This window comes from Asterias amurensis, chromosome 6 (genome assembly GCF_032118995.1).
Source record: "Asterias amurensis chromosome 6, ASM3211899v1".
Taxonomy (NCBI): Eukaryota; Metazoa; Echinodermata; class Asteroidea; order Forcipulatida; family Asteriidae; genus Asterias; species Asterias amurensis.
The window spans coordinates 10,877,614-10,900,688 of record NC_092653.1 but is presented as its reverse complement, the minus strand read 5'-3'; the positions used below and the strand labels follow the sequence as shown (position 1 = coordinate 10,900,688).

Below are 23,075 nucleotides of genomic sequence, written 5' to 3'. Positions count from 1 at the left end.
AACCCCATTAAATACTTCTAACCATGTTGAATCCATATGTGACCCACTCTGTGAAAGCTTTTCTACCATTGTTATCTTTACACCGTGTAAGTTAAATGTAAATCTGTGGATGTTTGTGTTTTGTATCGTACAAAAAGTACGAACCAATGAACCGGGGAGTGGCTATACATATCATGAATGAAACGAATGATATATTTTGTTTTACCACTAGGGTATGAACCCTGGTCAAGCTGGTGGGTCAATGATGACACAACCGATGGGTGCAATGCAGCAAACCCAACAGGGACAAATGATCCGTGGACAACTACCATTCAAAGTAAGCTCGGTCTTTCTGTTTTGTGTTGGGAGGGGGTGGGGGATTGGGGTGTACATGTGTGCCTATGTAAAGGCCACTGGGGAACTATGAGTTATTACTCAAAATAATTGTTAGCATAACATCTTACTTGGTAACAGCAATGGAGAGCTGCTAATAATATAAAACATTGTGAGAAACAGCTCCCTCTGAAGTAACATTGTTTTTTTTCTCACTCAGATAATGCCTTTTTTTAGGAACCTGCAGCCGATTTCACGAAACGCTAGGATTGATCCTATCTCGAGTTAGGACGAGTAACTCGTCCTAACTTAGGATAAATCTTAAGGTCTGCATGCTACAGTGCAGGGTTGGGACCCGTCCTAGGTCCTAAGATTAATCTTAAGTATAGGAAGAGTTTGGTGAAATTGACGGCTGGAAGCACACAAGTTTGTGCAACAAGGGTACATGTGTTTTTTTCTCTTAAAACTTTGATGACCAATTGATTCAAAATTTTCACAGATGTGGTCTTGTATGGTCTTTGACAACTACCAAAGGTATCCAGTGCCTTTAAAGGTATATTATTGGATTGAAAAAGGGAAACCACACAGTTTGGAGTGATTTGTGTGCTAATCATTGTCATTCTAATATTAATTTTGTTTTTTTTACCCATACACCGATGTGTGTTAGCACTGTATACTCAGTACTTCCCGAGTCCTGTGAAAAAATATCACAGGCATGTTACTCGAGTGGGATTCGAACCCACGACCCTTGCAATTCTAGAGCAGTGTCTTACCAACTAGACTACCGAGGTTGCCCGGCAGCTAGAGGCAGTTCGAATCCTATGTTTTGGCAGCGGGTACCGCAACGATATAATAGATGTTAAATTTGCATCGGGGATAAAGAATATTAATTTTGTTTTTTTTACCCATACACCGATGTGTGTTAGCACTGTATACAAAAAACAAATTTCTACTTTAAAAACAAATTTCCAACTGTATTCATTTCTATACAAACACTTTTATAGCCCAACGCACCCAATCTGAAGGTAATGTTTCCCTTTAACATGTTCCTCCATACTCTATTTATAGATTCAGCCACAGCATATACAACAACAGATACAACAGCAACAGGGTCCTGGTGCTGGGCAGCATGCAAGAGGACAGCAAGGGTTCAAGGTATCAGACATGATTATCTTAAGTGAATGCATACGCCTTTTAGACCTTTCTATTGCAACGTCACAGCTCTGAGTCTGGCATCTAAAACCAAAGATATATGTTGGAAAACAAGCTTTCACTCTTTGCGCTTACTGTTCAGGTTTTTTTTCAACAGCCTATCACATCCTTAGAGATTGCACGCTTAGCAATCTTTGTCAAAGTCAAAATTAAACATTTGAAGACCTCCCCAGTGACCATTGATTATTTTTGTTTTAAATTCATTTTCTTTATGATGAATATCAGCAGCAGCAGACCATTGCTATGGGTATGGCCGGAGCACCCCAACCATTCCAACAGCAACAGCAGCAGCTACAGCAGCAGCAACTCCAGCAACAACAGCAGCTGCAGCAGCAACAGCAGATGCAGCAACGGCAACAGGCGTCACAGCAGGTGAGGGTTGCGTTTGAATCTCTGACTGACCACTCTTGTGAGATAGTCAAATAGATGTTCTCCCTATATCTGCTGCACTTTGGAACTTTTAGCCTGTATCTTTTTTTCATATATAATTTAATAATCTATTCTAGGCAAAATTATGATAAAAGTTAGCACAAGCACCCCTGAACAAAGGTATTGACAAAGTATCAAGACCGCCACAAAGAGATGGCTCATTTGGTAGTGCGTGGCCTGTTAATCCAGAGGTTGTAGCTTCAAATCCCCATCCAGTAAATTTGTTCTTTGTTCAAGCTCAAAATTGATTAAAATTCACTCAAGGACTGTTGCCCTTGCTGTTTATTATTTGATTTGTTTTTCATTTCAGCAGCGGCCACCAGTTTCCCCTTATGGTGGCTACCCCTACATGATGTCTCCACAGGTTGGTACACAAACAAACAAAAAGAAGTACAGGTGCCAGACATTTTTTTTCCCCTGAGAACAATTTAAGTATAGGGAATTCTTCCTGTGAGGTCACACTTGAGTAAAAACGAGGTTGAGTACAGGAGAAAAGTACTTGAGTTAAAAACTCAATACTCTATTGCTGTTCCTTTATCATTGCCTGACAAAGTCAAGCATGATTTGTGTTCATTCATTTAATTTGTTGCTTGCATTAATGATTAATTCTTCTTCCAATATAAATTTTTTTTTTTCTTTTTACTCATGTGCATGTTTGTTTTCTTTTATGCTTGCAGCACAATCTTACTTAATAAACTTCATCATATATTTTTGTTGACATTGGGAAGAGAGTGGGGTTCATTTGACCGATGTAGCGTTCTTTTTCTTTGGCAACCGCTTGTTTGGGAAACTTTTATGGTTAGAGAAATTTTATATGAGAAATTCCAGGCCTTTATCTGAATTCAGACATTTTGACATCTGCCTGGTGAAAACAGGGGTCTATAACTTTCTTCAAATGTAGAAAAAAATCTGCTTTTTGATCTTCCTCTCTGGTGCTGAAGACACTGTTCCCAAAAGCGCCTTGAAATCTTTTACCAAAAGACGGAAATGGCTGTCATTTCAGTGGACCAAGTAAAATTTGGAGCCTAGTTATAGACCTTTTTAGTTAAGAATGACTCTCACCCCTGATGTTAATTTTGCATAGAAATCCATTCTAAACAAAAATTCAAAATAGAAACAAACAAATAAAGACTTGTGTGAAAGCAAAACATTGTCATTGTACAGAATGCAAGCATTGATAAACCAACTGATGACATCAGTTTAAAGGCACTGGACACCTATTGGTACTTACTCAAAGTAATTGTTAGCATCTAAACCTACTTGGTAATGAGCAATGGAGAGCTGTTGATAGTAAAAAACATTGTGAGAAACGGCTCCCTCTGGATGAGTACCGTAGTTTTTGAGAAAGATATAATTTTCCACGAATTTGATTTCGAGACCTCAGAATAAGATGTGAGGTCCCGAAATCAAGCATCTCTTTTAAGAAAGAGGTCAAACAATAAAAGACTTCAGGCCTGAAGCCTTTTATTAGGCATCTGAATACACCAATACTGTGCAACAAGGATGTTTTTTCTTACATTATTCTCTTGCAACTTCGATGACCAATTGTGCCCAAATTTTCACAGATTTGTTATTTTATTCATATGTTGGGATGTACACCAAGTGAGAATACTGGTCTTTCACATTTACCGAAGGTGTCCAGTGCCTTTAATGATTTTTTTTTTAACAAATACAACCTTCTTCCAGATCGATTTTCTTCTATAACTTCAGTAGGTTTTTTTCTTCATGTTGAATGCCTTCATTGAAATCAAAACAACTTCATGAGTTATTGCAATGCGCTCAAAATGATTCCACAATCACTCAAATGGTAACTTTCCTGAATCACAATAATTCATAACTTCAGGATTGGAACCGTGTCCTGTCAGGTTTTGCTTGTTAACTTTTTCCTCTATGATTTGTGCACTTTCATCTAATGCATAATAACACTGTGATTTGGTTCTTTTTCTGTTTGGTTCTTTTTTTTACTAACCCTTAACCCATCTCTTTCCTGGACTCTTTCACTTTCTACTGCAGGCGCCACCAATGTCCCCATATGGCGCTGGCCAACCCTTTGTGATGTCCCCTCAGGTCTGTATCAGGGAAAATTCACCTTTGATAAAAGTGGACTCACCCATTCACAGTTGTCATTAGGGAGTCTGTGTGTAGAGTTTAACAAAAAAAAATTTTTTAATCTTCTTTGGGGACAAATTTATTTGCTTGGACCTTTTACAGAACTTTGAGGTCAAAAAACAAGAATCCTTGACTCTTGACCTATGACCCATCAAAACCCAGCAGCAGTTTTATTCTAGCCCTAGCATTGTCCTGTATTAAGTTATAAATGCAGTGCTATGCACTTTTAAAAGTTTTAAGTAGTTGAAATTAGTATAATTTTCGTATACAAATTCTAGACACAATGACTGTAGTCAAGGCATACACATTTTAAAAGCTGATTCTCCAAACCTTTATTTTGGTCACGATTTGAACTTTCACACAGGTCATTTTTAGGTTCCACAGTGTGCTGTAACAAATTTGAGTGAGTTTATAAATGGGAACTGATTTAATCGGTCCTACCAACCCAAGTTAAAAAAAAATTGGGACGACTCGATCGGTCCCTGGACACTTTTGGGATTAACACATAAAATTAACACAGCGAGACCGTTAAAAATGCCTGACCTGAACTTTTGTCTTATAATACCCATTGCAAATTCTAGAAAGAAATACGTCCTTCTTGTGTTAACCCTTGGTTCTTCTCAGAAGTGCCACAGCTCATAGAGAGAGTTAGTTACATGGCGTCTCTGCAAATCTCACTTAAAGGAACGTTACAGAATTTGTAAGAAACAAAAATCGTGAAGATCACAGATTTACATCAAACTTAGACGGTCTAATGATGATAATAGTAGAAAACATCCCTTTGACATATAATCAGTCTGAAATTTCTTATTTGGTGAACAATAAATAATCTAATTTCGCGTTTGGAGTTTATCGCTCAAGGAGCGTTTTATTCAATTTTGTTTTCGCATCGATGTCACACAAAATGTGTATTCGGTTTTTCACTATTCTTCTACAGGTTATTCAGTTTTTGTAAATGGTGGATTACATAAAGTGCTTACACTGCCAGCAACTGTTTGCTAACAAAACCAATTCTGTAATGTTCCTTTAAAAGAAATACCTTTGCTGCCCTATCACCTTGCCGCCTCTTGCCTTCTATACTTTATATACCTGTTTCTTTCTTCTCTAAGGTTGCTTGCTCTAACCTGACACTCTTAATGGTTGATCGTTCATTATCATTCAAAGAAGATGTAAGATTTGAGACTCATATGAAGAAAACAAATAAAATTCATGCAATGAGAATGCCACTAAAAAAACTGAAAAACAGTGCACAATTTTTGTTTGTGTTGGCAGCTTCCTCTTCTTGCTAAAAGCAAAGTTACCTTGTGTATGCAGCAAATCCCAAAACAGCGCCTCCACTGAGGTCAGTGAAGACCTATTCACAAGTTGAGAGTTTTCACTGTTTTACTTTAGTGATTGCGGCCACTACAAGGGGTTTATTTACCCAATTCACCTGACGTTATCACATGATAAACACTTCACTATGCAGAGCTCAGATAGATCTGGACCACATCTTTACATGTATTCGGAGTTCAAACATGGCAGACCATGGCAGACCATGACAGACTTTAGCTGTGCTTGTAGATAATACATCCAGTCAGTCAGTCGGCATTTTTAATGGAATGATCACTCAATAATAGTCAAGTGTGATGACAGCACTATGGCAGTTTGCACTATGGTATGGTTTGGCCAATGCGTACAAACTCTAAATGTCTGATTCGGTGCACATTTTAGCTAACTCAACCTTTCAAAAGTAGGTAGTTTTTCTAGTTGTAAAAATGAAAGGTCTACATTGTCTCCAAGTGGTACCATGATTCCACAAAGAGGTTAGATTCATCTCGGGATGAACTTGATCCACTGTCATCGTAGTGATGACATCACACTGTGACATCACATTCTGCTTTGAAACTTAGGTGGCGTCCAAATCGAGCGTCTTTGGCTTCAGCCATTTTGGGAAATCCGGCCATAGCCACTGCCAAAGCCATTCATTTGGACATGGCCTCAGATTGATTCATTGGCTAACTCATTGTAGCTCAATTGCTCTTGACCTGTAGTCTTTGTTCAAGACTCTCCTGTATTAATATCTCCTGATGATCCATCGCCACAAGAGGGCGCACTCTCACCATGGACCGCTATCATTCGAGTTTGCTTCTGTGCTAGCAGTTCTCAGGGTGATAGCGGTTCGGGGTTGATAGCGCCCTCTATTGGTGACTATCAGCGGTGAAAATTAGGCGCAGGAGTACTTAGATAAATAAACAACAGGAGCGTCTTGAACTAAGACTACTCTTGACCTTGTCCTGTAACTCTAATCTTGCATTACTTCCCATGCTTCTTGCCGGCGAACGCAGGGGCCACCGACCTCCCCTTATGGTGGTCAACATTTCCTGATGTCTCCCCAGGTCTGTAAATGCTCTCAGTGCTAGGTTGTCTCAAAAAGATCTTGCACCTCTTTCTTATTTTGTGTAACTTTGGAGCAAGTTCAACTGCTATTAAATACGTGGCAAGTGCTTGAATATGATTGTTCAATTGATATTCCATAAACTTTACTCTAAAACATTTGATACTCCATAGGCCTTTTTTTTGCACATGAAAACAACCTCTACCCTCGCGGTACCCATACATACTCCTAGGTGAAGAGAAGCAATTATGGTAAAGCATCTTGCTTATGGACACACAAGTGTTGTGTCCGGGGTTCAAATATGCACCCTGATGACTTAGCCACCAGAGCTTGCGTCTGGATTCAGTAAAACCAACCAAACCAAAAAATGGTACTCGCGAACGTGGTTCATATTCAATCACAACGCTAATGAGCCAGCTTAGCAGTTGGACATGCTCCTGTGTATAGGTGTACTTCATTCCTTTTTATATTAAGTCTTTTTAAGATTTATTAACCACTTCCCATCAATATTCACAAATCTTTTCTATGCCTCTGTGTATAACTTTTTTGCTTAAGGGAAACCCCAAATAGGCACGCAGGCAACTTAATGGGGACCCTTGATCATACATTAGAATAAAAAAAGAAACTAAGACAATCGGCAAAAATGAAGAAAAAAAATGTGGAAAAGATTGCCAGGTAAAAATGTCATTCGATGTGAAGTGGTTAAGAGCTGAATTTCATTTGTAATTTGTCTGTAGAAGAGTGAACGTGTCTTTGTTGGTTGAAGATGTTGGTGTTAAAATGTTGCATATTTTGTTTCTCTTTTGTGGGTTGTAACAGTTCATTGTTTTCATTTTTGTGAAGTTCATTTCATTATCTTTGGAGGGGCTGTTTGTGATTGTGGGATTGGTCGGGGGTTCAATCGGTAGCATTTCCCCAAGACAAAATCATTGCCCCTGTTGCAAATGTAACCCTAAATTACCCAAGTTCATGTGAGGTTAGAGACTTGTAATTGCTCTACTTCCACTTTCATAAGGACTTCATAAGCCTTTTTGAGATATGGCGGACACAATGCTACAACACTGTAAAGTTGTGGTAAATTTGTGCGTACTGACTATAGAAATAGAACGTATGTTATTCAGTGAAGTGCGCATTTTAGGCGACACAGCGTTTACACGTAAACCTAATGACCACCAACATGGTGAGCGTGGCATCAGTTGGGGCGTGTGACGCGCGTATCACGTCCGCCATACCTCAAAAAGGCTTATATAGTGAGTGGAAAATTAGAACATCACAAAAAAAATTAATTTGACCTTGGAGCCCCTCTTGGAATTTTACAGTACCCACTGTAGTGTTATTCCCACACTAAAAAAGACTGCACTTCAACTGCTGTTTGATACCAACCAATACATTCTAACTACTTTCATGACCAAACGAAACGTCTACTAACACCTTTTTATGTCATCATAAAAGGGCACAACCACATGGCCTTGTCCTAAATTACCTCAAATAGAAGTATGTAGCCTATTGCATGTATTGCCTATTTCTTTATTTGTGTTCATTGTGTGGTGATTCTCATATTAATTGATGGTAACTCTAACAAAACAGAACAATTGCTAATTTAAAAATATCCGAAAGCTCAAAAAGGTCATCATTTCCTATCCTCCAGTGAAATATTATTTGCATTTTTAATGCTGTGAAAGTTACGGAAATTTATTTGAAGACCCATATTGTCTTATTTCATTTGCCGTTAGCAATTTTTGTGTGCTTTAGCGGCTAGACAGTGTTTGGGCCGAAGTCTTATCTTGTTTGATCACACTTGAATTTTAAGGAAGTATCTGATCTTTTTTAGGTCTCATCAAAAAGTGTAGAATAAGGAACAATCTGAGCTGTTGTTGAAAATTGGAGCACGCCTTATTTTTTATTTTATTTTTTATAAGTTTTAAATTAATATTTTTTTATTGTTTGCAGTCCATGACACAGCAGCCATCACCAGCTTCCCAACAACCAAATCAGGGGTAAGTTGACCAACAAATATTTTTATTGGTTTTGTTTTACACCTGTGTCTTCTAGGTCAAGCCAAGAGGTTTGTTACAAACATGTACACTAAGAATCTTGTACTTTGTATAGCAAACTCACTCAATAATATCTTGTATTAAGTCACAAGGTATTTTATCTTTCACTATTCTCTTACAACAATAAGCCTTTTTGAGATATGGCGGACACAATGCTACAACACTTGAGGTTTAGGTAAATTTGTGTGTATACACCCAAACCAAACAGTACACTCCTATCACGTCCGCCATACCTGAAAAGGGCTTATTGAGTTCAACTTTACACAGGTTTGTTATTAAAGGGTCTATGTACTTTTTCCTAACACAAAACACAATGTCCACAGATTTACATTAAACTTACACAGTTTGAAGATTATGATAGTAGAAAGCTTCCCCTAAAATTTTGCCTACTGAGGTGCTGTAGTTTTTGAGAAATGAGTAAAACAAATAATTTCCGTCTCAGTTTTAGCATGTAAAAACGTATTAACCAGTTATGCTATGGTTTTGGTATAATGTCATAACTGGTTAATGGGATTTTGCATGCTAAAATAATTTTCATCTTCCTGAGACGAAAATTATTTTGTGACTTGTTTTACTCATTTCTCAAAAACTACACAACCTCAGTTAGTAATATTTGAAGGGAAGCTTTCCACTATCATTTTCTTCAAACCATGTAAGTTTAATGTAAATCTGTGGACATTTTGAAAAAGTACCCGAATCTATTAATGCCTATGTTGGGTTACATCAAGTGAGAATACTGGTCTTTGAAAATTACCAAACCAGTGCCTTTTAACCGATCTTTTCCTGATTGATTTCAGTAGCCAGCAGATGGCCTCACCAGCAAGCTACCTTCAGCCTTCTCCTTCACCTCAGCAGAACTCTCTCCCATCACCTGCTGGTTCCCAACGAGGAGGACCACCCAGTGTTCCATCGCCAGGAGGGCCACTTAGCACCCCAGGTAAGCACAACAAATCACTAAGCAAGGAAAAAACTAACAGCTTAGCAGAAATGGGTTACCATTACGTAATGTACATTGCTTGTGACTGGTTTCCTGCTGACTTCAGCTTAACAGAATATAGACTTAGCACAGAAGTAAAACAGCTTAGCAGAAATGGGTTACTATTACATAATATACATTGCTTTTGACTGGTTTCCTGCTGATTTCAGCTTAACAGAAAACAGACTTAGCACAGAAGTAAAACAGCTGAACAGAAATGGGTTGCCGGCCAATATACTGTGTAATGTACATTGGTTGGACTGGTTTTCTGCTGATTTCAGCTTAGCAGAAAATAGGCTTATCACTTTTGCATGTAAACTAGAATTTAGCAAGGGGACCAGTCGATTGCAATGTACATGTAGTTTTTGTATAAATGTCCTTGGTTATTGGGTCCTTTCTCAGCATTTAGGTCAAATTTTGGACAAAAGAATCATGTCAAAAGACTAATGTTGTACATTCCCTTCAGAAGTATCTAAGTTTGATATTTTGGACAAAACGAAAGAGTAGAATTGTTCAGTGATTATAATTTATTTCTATGCTTGAAAATTAATTTCACAGGTAACCCAGGGTCAGTAGGTCCTGGTTCTGTGGGATCCATCGGCCCGGTACCCAGCCCAGGCAAGGTGCAGACATCAGGTCCGGTGTACGATCAGCAGGCAGCGTATTATGAGAAGTGGAAGCAGCTGTCAAAGTTCATTGAACCCTTGAAGAGGATGATCAACAAAGCGAGCAAGGAGGACGGTGAGTGACAGAGGAGAGGTTTTTCCTGTTGCATCAAATTAAATATCAAAATATAGGGTGATGCAATTTTAAAGGCACTGGACACCTTCAGTAGTTGTCAAAGACCAGTATTCTCACTTGGTGTATCTCAACATATGCATAAAAAAACAAACCTGTGAGAATTGAGACTCAATTGGTCACCAAAGTTGCAAGAGAATAATGAAAGAAAAAAACACCCTTGTTGCACAAATTTGTTTGCCTTTAGATGCCTTATAAAAGGCTTCAGGATTGTCTTTTTAATATTTGAGTGAGAAATTACATCTTTCTCAAAAACTATGCTACTTTGGAGGGAGCCAATTCTCACATTATTTTATACTATCAACAGCTCTCCATTGCAAGTAAATTTTCAGGCTAACAACTATTTTGAGTAATTGTTGAGTGTAGTAAATTTATTGTTCTAAAGCGCTGTGATACCTTTTCTGCGAATGCGAAGGAACGTTACATAACTCTAGGATTATTATCCTTGTTGCTCTCTCGCCTTCGTTTCCATTCATTTGATTCATCTTGTTTCCTTGACACACAGAATATCGTCGTGAGATGAGTCTTAGTAAGATGACCAACCTTCTAGACATTCTATCAGATCCTAACAAGAAAACCCACCTCAACATGCTACTCAGATGTGAAGAGGTCCTCGAACGAATGGACTTCGGAAAAGTTGTAAGTGCTTTGAATCGGTCCTCCCTTTTGTCGGTCATTACAACTTGAAAAATTATACAAATCAGCTTAAAATAGAAATTCCGGTCCGAGGTTCTACTCCAGTTGCATAGTTGGCTTGTGTGTAAAGTGCTTTCCTCCCACCAATGTGACGCTGGTTCGAACCCGACTAGGGCCATATTTGAGTAGAGTTGCGCATTGGTTCTCTGCTTTGCTACAAGGGCTTTTATCAGGGCCCCCTGGTTTCCCCCTCCACACCCCCCCCCCCCTTGGAAAAATCAGACGCTTTTGATCCAAGCTGTGCTCTGTGGCCATAAAGATGCCCTTGCATGCCTGCTGCTCAAACACGTTGTAGTCGCATCCTTCGCAATTCAGCTGCCAGTAAGAATGATTAGCCTTCTAAATTAATAAAAATTATTCTTTAATACTGTTAGTTTTTTTTTTTTTTTTTGATTAATTATCTTATAACCAACTGTTTCAATTAAAGGGTAGCCAGTCAGCTTCAGGTACCTCTACAAGTTCAAGCAGCTCAAAGCCAAAGAATGTCTGTGCCCCGCTGTACGAGGTCATCATGGGGAACATCAAATCTCCTATTCTGAACCACTCACTACAAAGGACGTTTGGACCAGCCATGACCGCTATCCATGGACCCTCTACTAAGTATGTTACTTTTGAGACTTGTAAATAGTAGACTTGTGAGTACAACCATGTGTAAAATCTCTTTTGTATGAGAGTAGGAGTGGTCTTAGAGCTAACACTCCTACGGAATCAAGTTCAACCGATATTTATTTCAAACCCATATTACTTCAAAGTGAAATGTGTCTCAGCATGCTGTATATTATCAAAAGCTGTTTTAGGTTTCTTACCAAAATATGGAAATTATTCACATTTTGGTTATATTGGATACATCTTCATTTCTACATTTATATAGGAATACAAAAATAGAACCGTTCTAAATAACGAATAAATTTAATTGAAATGATTGACTTTTTTCCCTCCAGTTACCCATCGTCAACTCCTCCAGCCAAGCAACAGAAGATAGACACCGAGGCTCAGACATACACAGTCCCAAACATCGTCCAGGGTGAAGTGGCTAGACTGTCCTCTAAGTTCAGAGTCAGTCTAGATGAGGCTCATCACGCTGGAGGCAACGATGTACACCTCATCTGCAGATTAGGTACAAGATTCATGTGAAGTTTCCTATAGACGATGTGACCTATGTTTACATTCAAACCGCCCTCTGTTGACAAAACACTATATACGTCATGTTTCGCCGGGCACTGAGTTGCGTAGTCATAGTAAGATTGCGTACACTTTCTAGCTGGCTGCCAAAACACGAAGGTTTTGCCCGGCGGTATGCGCGCGAATCATGTTGTGGTTTTCATGTGACGTCAGAGGTCACATCGTCTACAGATGGATCGCACACAGCGTCACAAGCCGCCGTATTTGATGATAAACAATTGAAAAGTTCATGCGTGTACGCGCCGCCCACAACTCTCAGCCAATGATAGCCTTTCACGCTTGCACGTTAATGACGTCATATGCAATTCATCTATATTTTATAAGGGCTCACCCTTTAATACTAGCGAGGGCAAGTAGGGCAAGTCAGCCCTTCAACCCTTCAACCCAATGCCTCAAAACCCACTCACATTTCTTCCTTTTCAAATTTGAATAATAACTTTTTTAAAACGTGTTAATTTATTTGTTTTTTAAACATTTGCAGAGGACAAGCGATTACCCAGCGTACCTCCAATTGCCGTCACCGTTCCTCAGAGCTATCCCTCCATCAGCCCTCACTGTGACACAAGTACCCAAGAATACAGTAAGTATTTCTATTATACTTAAAAAATGCACGGACAGGAGCTATCCCAAATTCATCAAAGCTTAGTAAAGTAAACCCAAATGTTTGGACTTTGTGTCAATTTCAATCAAAAGTTTGTGCTAACTGTCGCTCTTTTGTCAAATCAATAATTATTTTCTAATTCAACACAGCAAAAGTTTGACGTTTAGCGCAGGCCTTAAAGGAACACGTTGCCTTGGATCGGACGAGTTGGTCAAAACAAAAGCGTTTTTAACCGTTTTTTATATAATGCATATGGTTGAAAAGATGTTTTAAAAGTAGCATACAATGATCCACACAAGTTTGCCTCGAAATTGCGTGGTTTTCCTTCTACTGTGCGAGCTATCACCGTCGGCCATTTATGGGAGTCAAAATTTTGACCCCCATAAATGGCCGACGTGTTAGTCGACGAGGTAAAAGGAAAACCACGCAATTTCGAGGCATGTTTGTGTGGATCATTGTACTCTACTTTTACAACATCTTTCTACCCATATGCATTCTATAAAAAACGGTTACAAACGTTTTTCAAAGACCAACTCGACTGATCCAAGGCAACGTGTTCCTTTAAACATGCTCCATAAGCAACATTTGGAGATGCTCCATAAGCAAGTCATTTTATCAAACTTAATCAAAACCTTGGCTTTCATATTTTGCAAAAATATATTTGTCTTTCTTCTTTTTTTCCAGACCAGACGCCTTTCCTTCTGTCTGTTCAACGAACCCTCCTGTCGCAACTCAAGCGAATGCCGGATCGATTCTCACTGACTCAGATGCTGGATGTATGGGAGATGTGTATCCGCAAGTGCTGTCTTAATACTATCTCTGCATAATACTGTATCCAATGCTTTATGTTAATCGACGCTTCCCATGAAATATGTCAATTGCACATAGCGTGATGAAGTAACATTTTGATTGACAAAATGAGGGAACATTGTGTTGTTTTGTACACGGCTAATGGCTGCCATGTTTTTCATGTTTTCTCAACAAGTAGACACTGTATTCAACTGAAGTTTTCAAAGATGACTTTTTATGTATATTTCTTGACCTTTTGGCCCATAAATCAGCCTTATATTGATAGAAACCAAACAATGATTATATATCACTCAAGGGCAACCTTTACTGTATCATCATCTTACCTACTTGTCAGGACTTTAGATGATTAATAAAGTACAGGAAAAGGGGAAACTACTCCAAAATTCTCACAGCAATCTATTGTTTCACAAAGGGTTTTTCATGACAAAAATGACAAAACAGAGATAATACAACAAGTCAATCTGTAACCACAAGGCGATGTAATTTTATTACATTTTCAGTTTTACAAACACATTCTGAAATCCAAATAAAAGCTGTAAATAAAGTGTATGGATATTTCCATATGAATAACTTACTCCAGCTTCCAGTCATAATTTCTCCTCCCCGAAATGTTTTTTTTCAGGCGTAGAAACAAATCTAAAGTTATTAAGTGTACTTTTGAAGAAAAAAAAGATTTGTTGTCGTTTCTAAATTGGGTTGAAATCTACAAGCAGTGTGTTTGGCTTGTTCACTTTTGACACTTTCGTATTAGTAGGATTTGAAACTTTGCTAGGTGGGAGTATAATTAGGTGAGGTTTGCTGTAGCACCATGTGTATTAATCGCTTATGAGTGAGGTTGTTCAGGGGTCGAAATTAAGTGTATTTCCATGGTAGTCAGCAGGGCTAGTGACCAATAATTTTTAGTAGCCCTGATTAGATTTTGGTAGCCCGAAAGACACATTATGTCTCGCGTCACGGCTCAAACTTTACAATACACCAATAACATAGTTCTTTATTGTTTGTGATGATGATTTTTGCATTATTTTTCCACTAGCCCGTCGGGCTATCAAACTGGAAAAATCAGTAGCCCGGCTGTAAATCTGGTAGACCCGGGCTAGCGGGCTAGTGGCAATTTCGACCCCTGAATTGTTCCTGAAAAGAATCGGTGGTTGACAACTCAACATTTTGATCAGTATGCTCTGATCCTCTTCAGCAGGAGAATGTTGAACGCTGTTGCTAGATGCTGCTTCAGTACACTTTCTTATGTTAAAGGCAGTGGACAATAATGGTAATTACTCAAAATAATTATTAGCATAAAACCTTACTTGGTAACAAGTAATGGGGAGCTGTTGATAGTATAAAACATTGTGAGAAATGGCTCCCTCTGAAGTAACATAGTTTTCAAGAAAGAAGTAATTTTCCACGAATTTGATTTTGAGACCTCAGAATTAGATTTTGAGGTCTCAAAATCAAGCACTCGAGCACATCTGAAAGCACACAACTTCGTTTGACGAGGGAGTTTTTTCTTTCACTATTATCTCGCAACATTGACAACCAATTGAGCTCAAATTTTCACAGGTTTGTTATTTTATGCATATGTTGAGATACACCAAGTCAGAAGACTGGTCTTTAACAATTACCAATAGTATCCAGGGTCTTTAATATGACAGATCAAACATGGTTTCCAAATCGGAATTTGCGAATTAGATTTGAATCGTATCTGGGGTATCTGGGATTATCACAGGCCTCTAAGCTAGTATTCTGGTTGGCTGAAACAAGGTCACTTAATAACTAATAGTCTAGTGCATGAGTTCTGTGAGCCATACTCCAGATGTTGCCAGTTCTATAGAAAGGAAAAGAAACAAGTGACAATTTACAAAGAGTTTTACTTTCGTTTTACTCAGTTGAAGTTGACTTTAGTGCTTTATTTTATGTGGACATACCATTTGGAAATGTTGGCCAGTAACTTGTTTCTGGAGAGCCAGATGTATCTGTGGATAGCAGGTTTTTGTGCTTACAGGCTTTATGAAATTGAGCCCTGGTTATCAGAATAATTGTGATGACTTCATTTGTTTGATTCAATTGAAATTGACAGATGTAAAGTTTGTGGTCACATTTTGAAGAAAGTGCCTACCATGTATCACTGACAAATGGTACTCCTGTCCTCATAATGCAGAAGATGCCTTGCTGGAACGAAAAGGCGGTCATCAAACTGCCCGTCTTCATCATTACTACTCTCGGGAGCGTTCAATGCGTGGTCTTGCAGAAACTCTTTGATAAGCGCATCATCGACGCGGGGGAGAATGAGCTTGCAGCCGTATGTGAGAACGGCGAAGGGCTAACAAATGAGGAACACAAAAGCAAACATTCAATGGTTAACACTTCACTAGAAGTTCTTAAGTATTGAGTTGTTTGTCGATAGAGTTGCCCAAAATAGAGTTGGATTTTAAACATTGTTAAGGGGAACACTTTAAAGAAGCTCAAAATCGAAATGCAAATGGGGAATATTTCTGATTTGTGACAACTCAGAAGTGTATGAAACTCTTGTGTGTAGTTGTTCAACCATACAACTAATCAGTATTAATTTTAAATAATAACAAATGTAATGTGATTTTTTAAAATGATCAATTATTAACAATTTGCAATTACCGGTAGAATCCATTTGCTGTCACTAACAAATGCATACATGCTAATTGTCAAAAATCTCTCAATGAACAATTCTGTGTAAGCACAATCTCTGTAATGGTTACCAGCTAGAATTACATGCAGGACCATTGCTGCAACTGGTACCCCGGTCATGTCTTGCTTACCAAATAAACTTGCTAAGCAGAATTTGTCTGCTTAACAGCTTTATGAAACTGGGCCCTGACCACAAGCCAACAAGGCACCACTCTCTATGTGTCTAACACCCTGACTCGTACCGTTTCTCTGGACAATTCTCTGAATGGTGTTATAATATGTTTCCACAAGCACGATCTAGCTATCCTTTTCAGTTCTGCCTCCTCGGTTGGGTCAGCACAGGGATGATATAAAAAGACTGCGGCACCATGCTCTAGATTATGTAACCATCGCTGCTTGGGTAGGTATTGGTACTCTCCATACTTGGCCCATAGAGGGCGATGTGCTCCGTTAGTCGGGATTGGATCACGGTACTCAATGACTTGATGCATGCATACATGTAATGGCTGTGAAGAAAGCATCAATCAGAAAATAAAAAATAACACTTTATACAGAAACTAAAACTTGAATAGAAACTAAATGGTATACTTTTGGTAACTGTAAAAATAAAAAACGGTATAACCTCACTTTGTATCCCAACATATATGCATAAAATAACCATGTTAATTGGGCTTTACCTAGTACAACCAGACCTTTTTTAATAAGGTTAACATCAAACCATTTGAAATACTTACTGGATCCAGATCAGTTGTTTGACAGGAGGAAAATGGCGCTTCGTTTCGGGCGTTAACGTTCTGTAGAAATATAAGGCACACAAAGATAAATCAGTATCATCAACATAAAGGAAAAACTTACCATTTGATTGTTTTGCATGGAACAATCTTATTCTTGCTTAGCGTAATCAGGTTACCACCATCATTTCGAGTTTAGATTCAATTGTGACTGGCGCCCCATACTCCTGGCTCAGCAAAAACATCTGCTTAGCAATATTTTCTGTAAAACAGTTATATGCGATTGGGCCCCTGCAAAAGCCCATTCATAATGTGAGAATTAGACACATTCATACAACTGGGGCCCCCTGTCTTCTGTTGTCTTCAGTTCCTGAGGTTTTCCACCATGGATCAAAGAGGACTTTGTAACCTTGACTTTCACTGGCCCATAATTAGCAGCTCCATGAACACGCTCTTCAGGAGCAACAATCTTACCAGTTGGTAAGACACTGCTCTAGAATTGCAAGGGTCGTGGGTTTGAATCCCACCTGAGTAACATGCCAGTGATATTTTTTCACAGGACTCGGGAAAGTACTGAGTATACAGTGCTGACACGCATCGGTGTTTGGGTAAAAACCAAAATTATTATTCTTTATCCCCGATGCAAATTTGACATCTATTGTAACAATAGACCTACTGTAATAAGATTATGTGGCTTTTCAGCTTTCAAACCATACTGACTAAATTAAACCATCAATGTTAATTGGAAGTTATACAATGTACACGCATAATATGTAGTAGAAAATACCACAATGTAAGATTTATAATAACGAATTGAGCCAAGACTACACACAATGTGCTTGGTTTACAGTGTATTTACCGTATTGCTGACCCAATGCAACCCCGGACACAAGTAGTCTTCCTCCGCGCCGTCGTAATCAACCCACAGTCTGTCCTGCAGATACAAAAAGACAAACGATGATCGATTGCAGTAATTCCAAAACATAAAAATAGCCTTGTCAAGGCGCTCGTGGCTTTCCCGATGGTAGCATAAGCCTGAATTAGAGTGTTTGAGATTTTTTCTTCTAAATTACGGCATTCCGCTAAAGGTTGCACGGAGACGGCTTTTCAAATGACCACCCAAGCGTACCGGCGAAATCACGAAGTTTCATTCATTGTCTCAATTAATTAGTAAAGGGGTCACGTTTCTCCCAATTATGAATTCAGTGTTGTGCAACAAGTAATTTTTCTCAAGCAAGTCAAGTGAAGTTGCAGTCATTATTGTACATGTATTGTTGTAATGAATTCAAGTAAATTCTCAAGTCATTTTCCCGTCAGTGAAATCATAGAGCATGCAAGGAAGAGATCTTGCTGAGGCGAGGCTCTATGGTGAAATTAGCGACTCTGACTCGAGTCCAAGATGGTCCAAGGGTCATCTCGAGCAAACACTATCGAATAGTGCATCTTTTTGCATTACTGATATCCAACTGTGACACAAAGACTTCACACAAACAGTAGGCCTATACGTTTTGAAAGACTGAGGCATTTTGTATGAAACTACACTCACGTTAGATCTATTAATTACCTGGCCATTGTCGCAGTTGTCGTTTGGTATGCCCATGGGAACACCGCCATGCATATCATCACTGTTTCCTTTTTCCTTGTACTGCCAGTGTGTTGCCTCGATGATTCCACATATCGCAGCCAACCCAATGAACACTACAGCCAACAGTCGTTGTGTCCAAATGGTAAGGCGCATAGTGCTTCAAGACAATGAAAAAAGACACTATTAATTCATGCCCGGTGACAGTGCATGCATTGAGTCCACGAAGTGCATGATGCTCCGATTTCCTGGGTTTTGTTGTTATGCTAATATCTTGCTCTCAGACGTGTCGTGATTAGCTAATGGAATATAAATATTCCAGAGATAAACTCTGGACAAATCGCCTTGCCTTGGGTCATTATTCTTTCATTTTCTCGACACGACGATAAATAGCAAGAACATCCAAGATCTCTGCTGCATGCTCAGCTGCACAACGCGCATCATCCCGTGCATCCACAAGAGTCAAAAATAATTGTGCACAAAGGAAATGGGAGGTGCGCATTCTCCGGGAGATGCGTTCCGCGTTGTACAAACACTCCGCGTGCACACCCCCCCCCCCCCCCCCGCCGTACATTTAATTTCTTCCTTTCACTTTTACATCTGAGTCTCTCATGTGTGGACTAGATTTACCGTGCTCTACAGATTCTCGCGTGGGTTTGATTTGATTATTCCACCGTGCCCTGAAGCAGACTAACATTGCTGAAACATTAACTAGAGAATGTACTTACATATTTTTTTCTTCTTCAAATTTGCGACACAATTTAATTTAATTTGGCGAGCGGGAAAATTGCGTTTGAGGTCGATCATCTGAAGGGTATATTTACACAAATAATTTTGGAACTTTGTGTGCATGGATGACTTTTCCCCATCTGGTGTTTTTCGGGTTGTCAATAGATCTCCGAGGAGACGGCGATGTATGGCTAACTCCACAATCGTTCTCAGTTAACATTGAGCATTGCCATTATGCACATTTTGAAGTCGATGTTTATATTTGGTAACTGTCAAAGGACAGTATCCTCACCTCACAAGATACAGTAACAAACTGTGGCAATTTTTGCTGAATTAGTCGTCGAAATTGCAAGAAAATAATGAAAGTAAAAACCATCCTCGCTGCATAGAATTATTGTGTGCTTTCAGATGCCTGTGAACGGCTTAAGGCTTGAAGCCTTTCCAATCTCTGAGGCAATTTTGATTTAAAAAACAAAAATACCCTTTCTCTAACTAACTATATTAAGCCCTACTTCAAAGTGTGTCGTTTCTAACAATGTTTTATATCAACGGCCCTCCAGTGATCTTTACCAAGTAAGTTTTCGAGGTCATCAAAAAGCTTATCGTGCTCTTTCGCTGCCATTCTGGGGAATTCGGGAAAACCTGCAAAATAACGCAACGCATGTAGCGTGATGACACCTTTAAGCGACCCATCGACTGCTGCCGAGTGAGCTTTCCAAAATATTGGTTAAAAAAGAGACGGGGTCAGTTTTTGACCAAAACTTGTACTGATATTGCATCCACAAATCATCCCTTCTGATTTCCTATTATGTTCAATGGCTCAACATTTTCGGTGGCAACAGTTTTTTTTTAATGAATATTTCGGGCATTTAAAAATGAATTGTTTTTTGTAGGGCTATTAAAATGCCTTTTGAGTAATAAAAAAGATAATTTTTGAAGAGTTGTTTCCCTTTTTGACCTTGAATGTTATACAGGAATTAAATTTAAAAACATAATAAATGGCCAGACGGCTGAGAAAATAGGATTACCTGTTGCAAACTGCCCACCAACTGTAAGGACCTTATGGTACTATAAATGGATGCACAAATTAATTACGTCAAGTAGTCGTATTATGGTTGTAAGCTTAATTCTGATTGATTCTTCATCACTTTAATTATCACTTTTTTGTAGTTACAACTATGAACTTTGAAGCTTGAACTATGATGCATGATACTTGTGATATCATATTATGTGTATGTAGTTTTGATAAAAGCCTAAATATTTGTCACTGACAAATATTTAGGCTTTTTGACGATAAGAACTGAAGCTTGATGCTTCATCAGATGCATTGAATGATATTTGTGAATTTTTGATGAAGGCCTATAGTTTGTCTAGTTTAAAGACAATGGACACTATTGGTATTGTCAAAGACCAGTATTCTCACTTGCTGTATCACAGCATTATGCATAAAATAACAAACCTGTGAAAATTTGAGCTGAAATTGTCGTCGAAGTTGCGAGATAATTATGAAAGAAAAAAACTCCTTTGTCACACGAAGTTGTGTGCTTTTTGACAAGAAGTGGGAAATAACCTCTTTCTCAATTCAGAGAGAGTCGTTTCGCACAATGTTTTATACTATCAACAGCTCTCTAGTGCTTGTTACCAAGTCAGTTTTTAAGTTAATATTTGTTTTGAGTAATTACCAAACGTGTACCTTCCCTTTATACTTCGTCACTGTAAGTGATATTAAATTATGTTTAGGGCCTATGTAGTTTTGATGAAGCCCTAAATAATTGTCATACTCTTTATTCAGATTGTCTACAAGAACTATGCAGGGTGTTGTGTGAGTAGACCTACGTGTAGTGCGTGGCATCGCGCCGGTGTGCATATTTAGGTATACATCATTTACCATTATAACAAGTCATCTGTACAAATTGAAAACCTGAATAGTGTTAAGTAAAGCGCCAAACCATCAGCAATAGGCAACACGTCACAATCGATTCTGTGTTCGTTTGTGGACGAATAATAAGCCAGCTGAATACATAAAATAATATCTCCCACTGTTGACAGCACTCACTATATTGGTTTGAGATAAACAAAGTATACACGGAAGAAGAACAAATGTTTTGCTGGTCCCTTTTTACCGTCAACATTAACCTCTCCTTCATTTATTAATGGTGCCACTGTATAGTCGACCTCACTGCATGAATGCAACAGTAGGGCAACCTGTTGCCATGTTAACATACCCGAGTTTGCCCTCTGAGAATAAAACATTGCCATGGGAACGGACACATAATCGCCAAAGATCAAGTCACCAGCTAAAAATAGCCTCAGCGAGTGAATCTAAAGTGATGTTTTACGATTGGGCTCAATTTCATAATAGAGCTGTTTAGCAGAGAATGCTGCTCAGCAACTGCTAAGCAACAGTGTGTATGTGGTGGGGAGGTAGTGCTTTCTACTCTACCGGCCAGACTTCGGATTGATGATACCCAAGCCTATACATTCGTATGGACTGTAAAAGGCGTAACCCTGCTTCAGCCCTAGGAGTAGGTGGCAACGGCCTCTAAAAAAAAAAATTGTAGCCCACACCTTGAAGTGGCCTTCAGGCCTTGTGTGTCTGGCGACTTGCATACAAAACAGATTTTTAATGTGTTTTTTACTTGGTACCATGTGTCTTCTAACCAAGGTTTTTTCCTGTGCCACCCAAGTTTTTTGGCAAGCAAGTTTTTCAAATGGTTTTACAAAACTGGGACCAACAAAATCGAAACGGGTATCCACCCTTTTTGCGCACCTGTTGCACGCACCCTTTTTTTTAACGGGCTGCCCTCTCACAAGAACGCTTAAATTATATACTATCCAAAATATTAATGTATCGTAGTTCACGCACATTATTTTTGTAGACATAATGAACATAATGCACAATACCTATTCTAGCATACAGTTTTTACAGATTCAACTTGGTAGAATAAAAAACTGATGAAGTAACAAAAAATCAGAAACAGTTGTTCCTTACTGTTGACTTGTTGCAGTGCTTCACAATCATAACAAATGAGCCCTTGCTCTATCATTGTGCAACACTCGACGTGCAGTGTTAAAGGCAGTGCACACTATTGGTAATAACTCAAAATAATTATTAGCATAAACCTTGATAGTATAAAATATTGTGAGAAACGGCTCCCTCTGAAGGTAGTTTTCAAGAAAGAAGTAATTTTCCACGAATTTGATTTCGAGACCTCAGACTTAGAATTTGAGGTCTCGAAATCAAGCATCTGAAAGCACACAACTTATTGTGACAAGGGTGTTTTTTTCTTTCATTTTTATCTCGCAACTTCGACGACCGATTAAGCTCAAAATGTCACAGGTTTGTTATTTTATGCATATGTTGAGATACATCAAATGAGAAGACTGATCTTTTGACAATTACCAATAATGTCCAATGTCTTTAATTACTAAGACAATGACAATGTTCTTACCAGTGACTGGTTCTTACTGAAATGCCACACGCTCCGTTAATGGGGCTGCTTCAGTGCTGTGCGGGGTGTGAGGATGAGTATAGCTACCCAGTTGATGGCGATTTCTATCAGCAGACAATGTTGCAATGAAAATATTATGTCTTCTTGTTATTACATGCGGGATGTATGCTGAATGATAAACCACGCAAGCCTGACTTCCTCGTTGAGTTTAATGCTGTACCCACTGACCACTAATGATCCACTGCTACACGGCTGGTTTGGTCGATTTTCACCGCGCCATATGGCAGGGGAAAGCACTGCCCTATAAGATTTCGAACGTGGGTAGAAAATGTTCACCCATCAGCCGCGGTTCGGTTCAGATCTTTTT

General features: G+C 38.8%; 2 protein-coding genes across 18 annotated transcripts in view; one reads left to right on the top strand and one right to left on the bottom strand.

Annotated features, from left to right (window-relative positions):
* LOC139938422 (mediator of RNA polymerase II transcription subunit 15-like) overlaps window positions 1–15,028 on the top strand; it is a 23,465-nt gene extending 8,437 nt beyond the window's left edge. For 2 of the 16 annotated variants that reach the window (XM_071933930.1, XM_071933947.1), the window contains 14 exons: window positions 212–316; window positions 1,381–1,467; window positions 1,750–1,896; window positions 2,264–2,317; window positions 3,967–4,020; window positions 6,390–6,440; window positions 8,390–8,436; window positions 9,291–9,430; window positions 10,028–10,210; window positions 10,773–10,906; window positions 11,391–11,563; window positions 11,905–12,080; window positions 12,627–12,725; window positions 13,431–15,028. In XM_071933930.1, the coding sequence (XP_071790031.1) occupies window positions 212–316; window positions 1,381–1,467; window positions 1,750–1,896; window positions 2,264–2,317; window positions 3,967–4,020; window positions 6,390–6,440; window positions 8,390–8,436; window positions 9,291–9,430; window positions 10,028–10,210; window positions 10,773–10,906; window positions 11,391–11,563; window positions 11,905–12,080; window positions 12,627–12,725; window positions 13,431–13,573 (1,593 nt within the window). In that variant the 3' untranslated portion in view covers window positions 13,574–15,028. The remainder of the gene's footprint in view (window positions 1–211; window positions 317–1,380; window positions 1,468–1,749; window positions 1,897–2,263; window positions 2,318–3,966; window positions 4,021–6,389; window positions 6,441–8,389; window positions 8,437–9,290; window positions 9,431–10,027; window positions 10,211–10,772; window positions 10,907–11,390; window positions 11,564–11,904; window positions 12,081–12,626; window positions 12,726–13,430) is intronic. The other 14 variants (XM_071933934.1, XM_071933933.1, XM_071933932.1 and 11 more) reach the window with 14 other exon arrangements.
* LOC139938424 (uncharacterized) lies at window positions 14,016–23,075 on the bottom strand. 2 transcript variants are annotated; one of them, XM_071933949.1, is made up of 7 exons: window positions 22,709–23,075; window positions 18,510–18,687; window positions 17,805–17,879; window positions 16,949–17,008; window positions 16,457–16,720; window positions 15,670–15,873; window positions 14,016–15,378 (listed from the first exon to the last, which is right to left on the bottom strand). In XM_071933949.1, exons 2-6 carry the CDS (start codon window positions 18,681–18,683, stop codon window positions 15,676–15,678), a joined length of 771 nt encoding a protein of 256 aa, XP_071790050.1. In that variant the 5' UTR covers window positions 18,684–18,687; window positions 22,709–23,075; the 3' UTR covers window positions 14,016–15,378; window positions 15,670–15,675. The 2 variants fall into 2 exon arrangements, with proteins under 2 accessions (XP_071790050.1, XP_071790051.1); XM_071933950.1 differs by lacking the exon at window positions 22,709–23,075 and having other exon boundaries at window positions 18,510–18,970.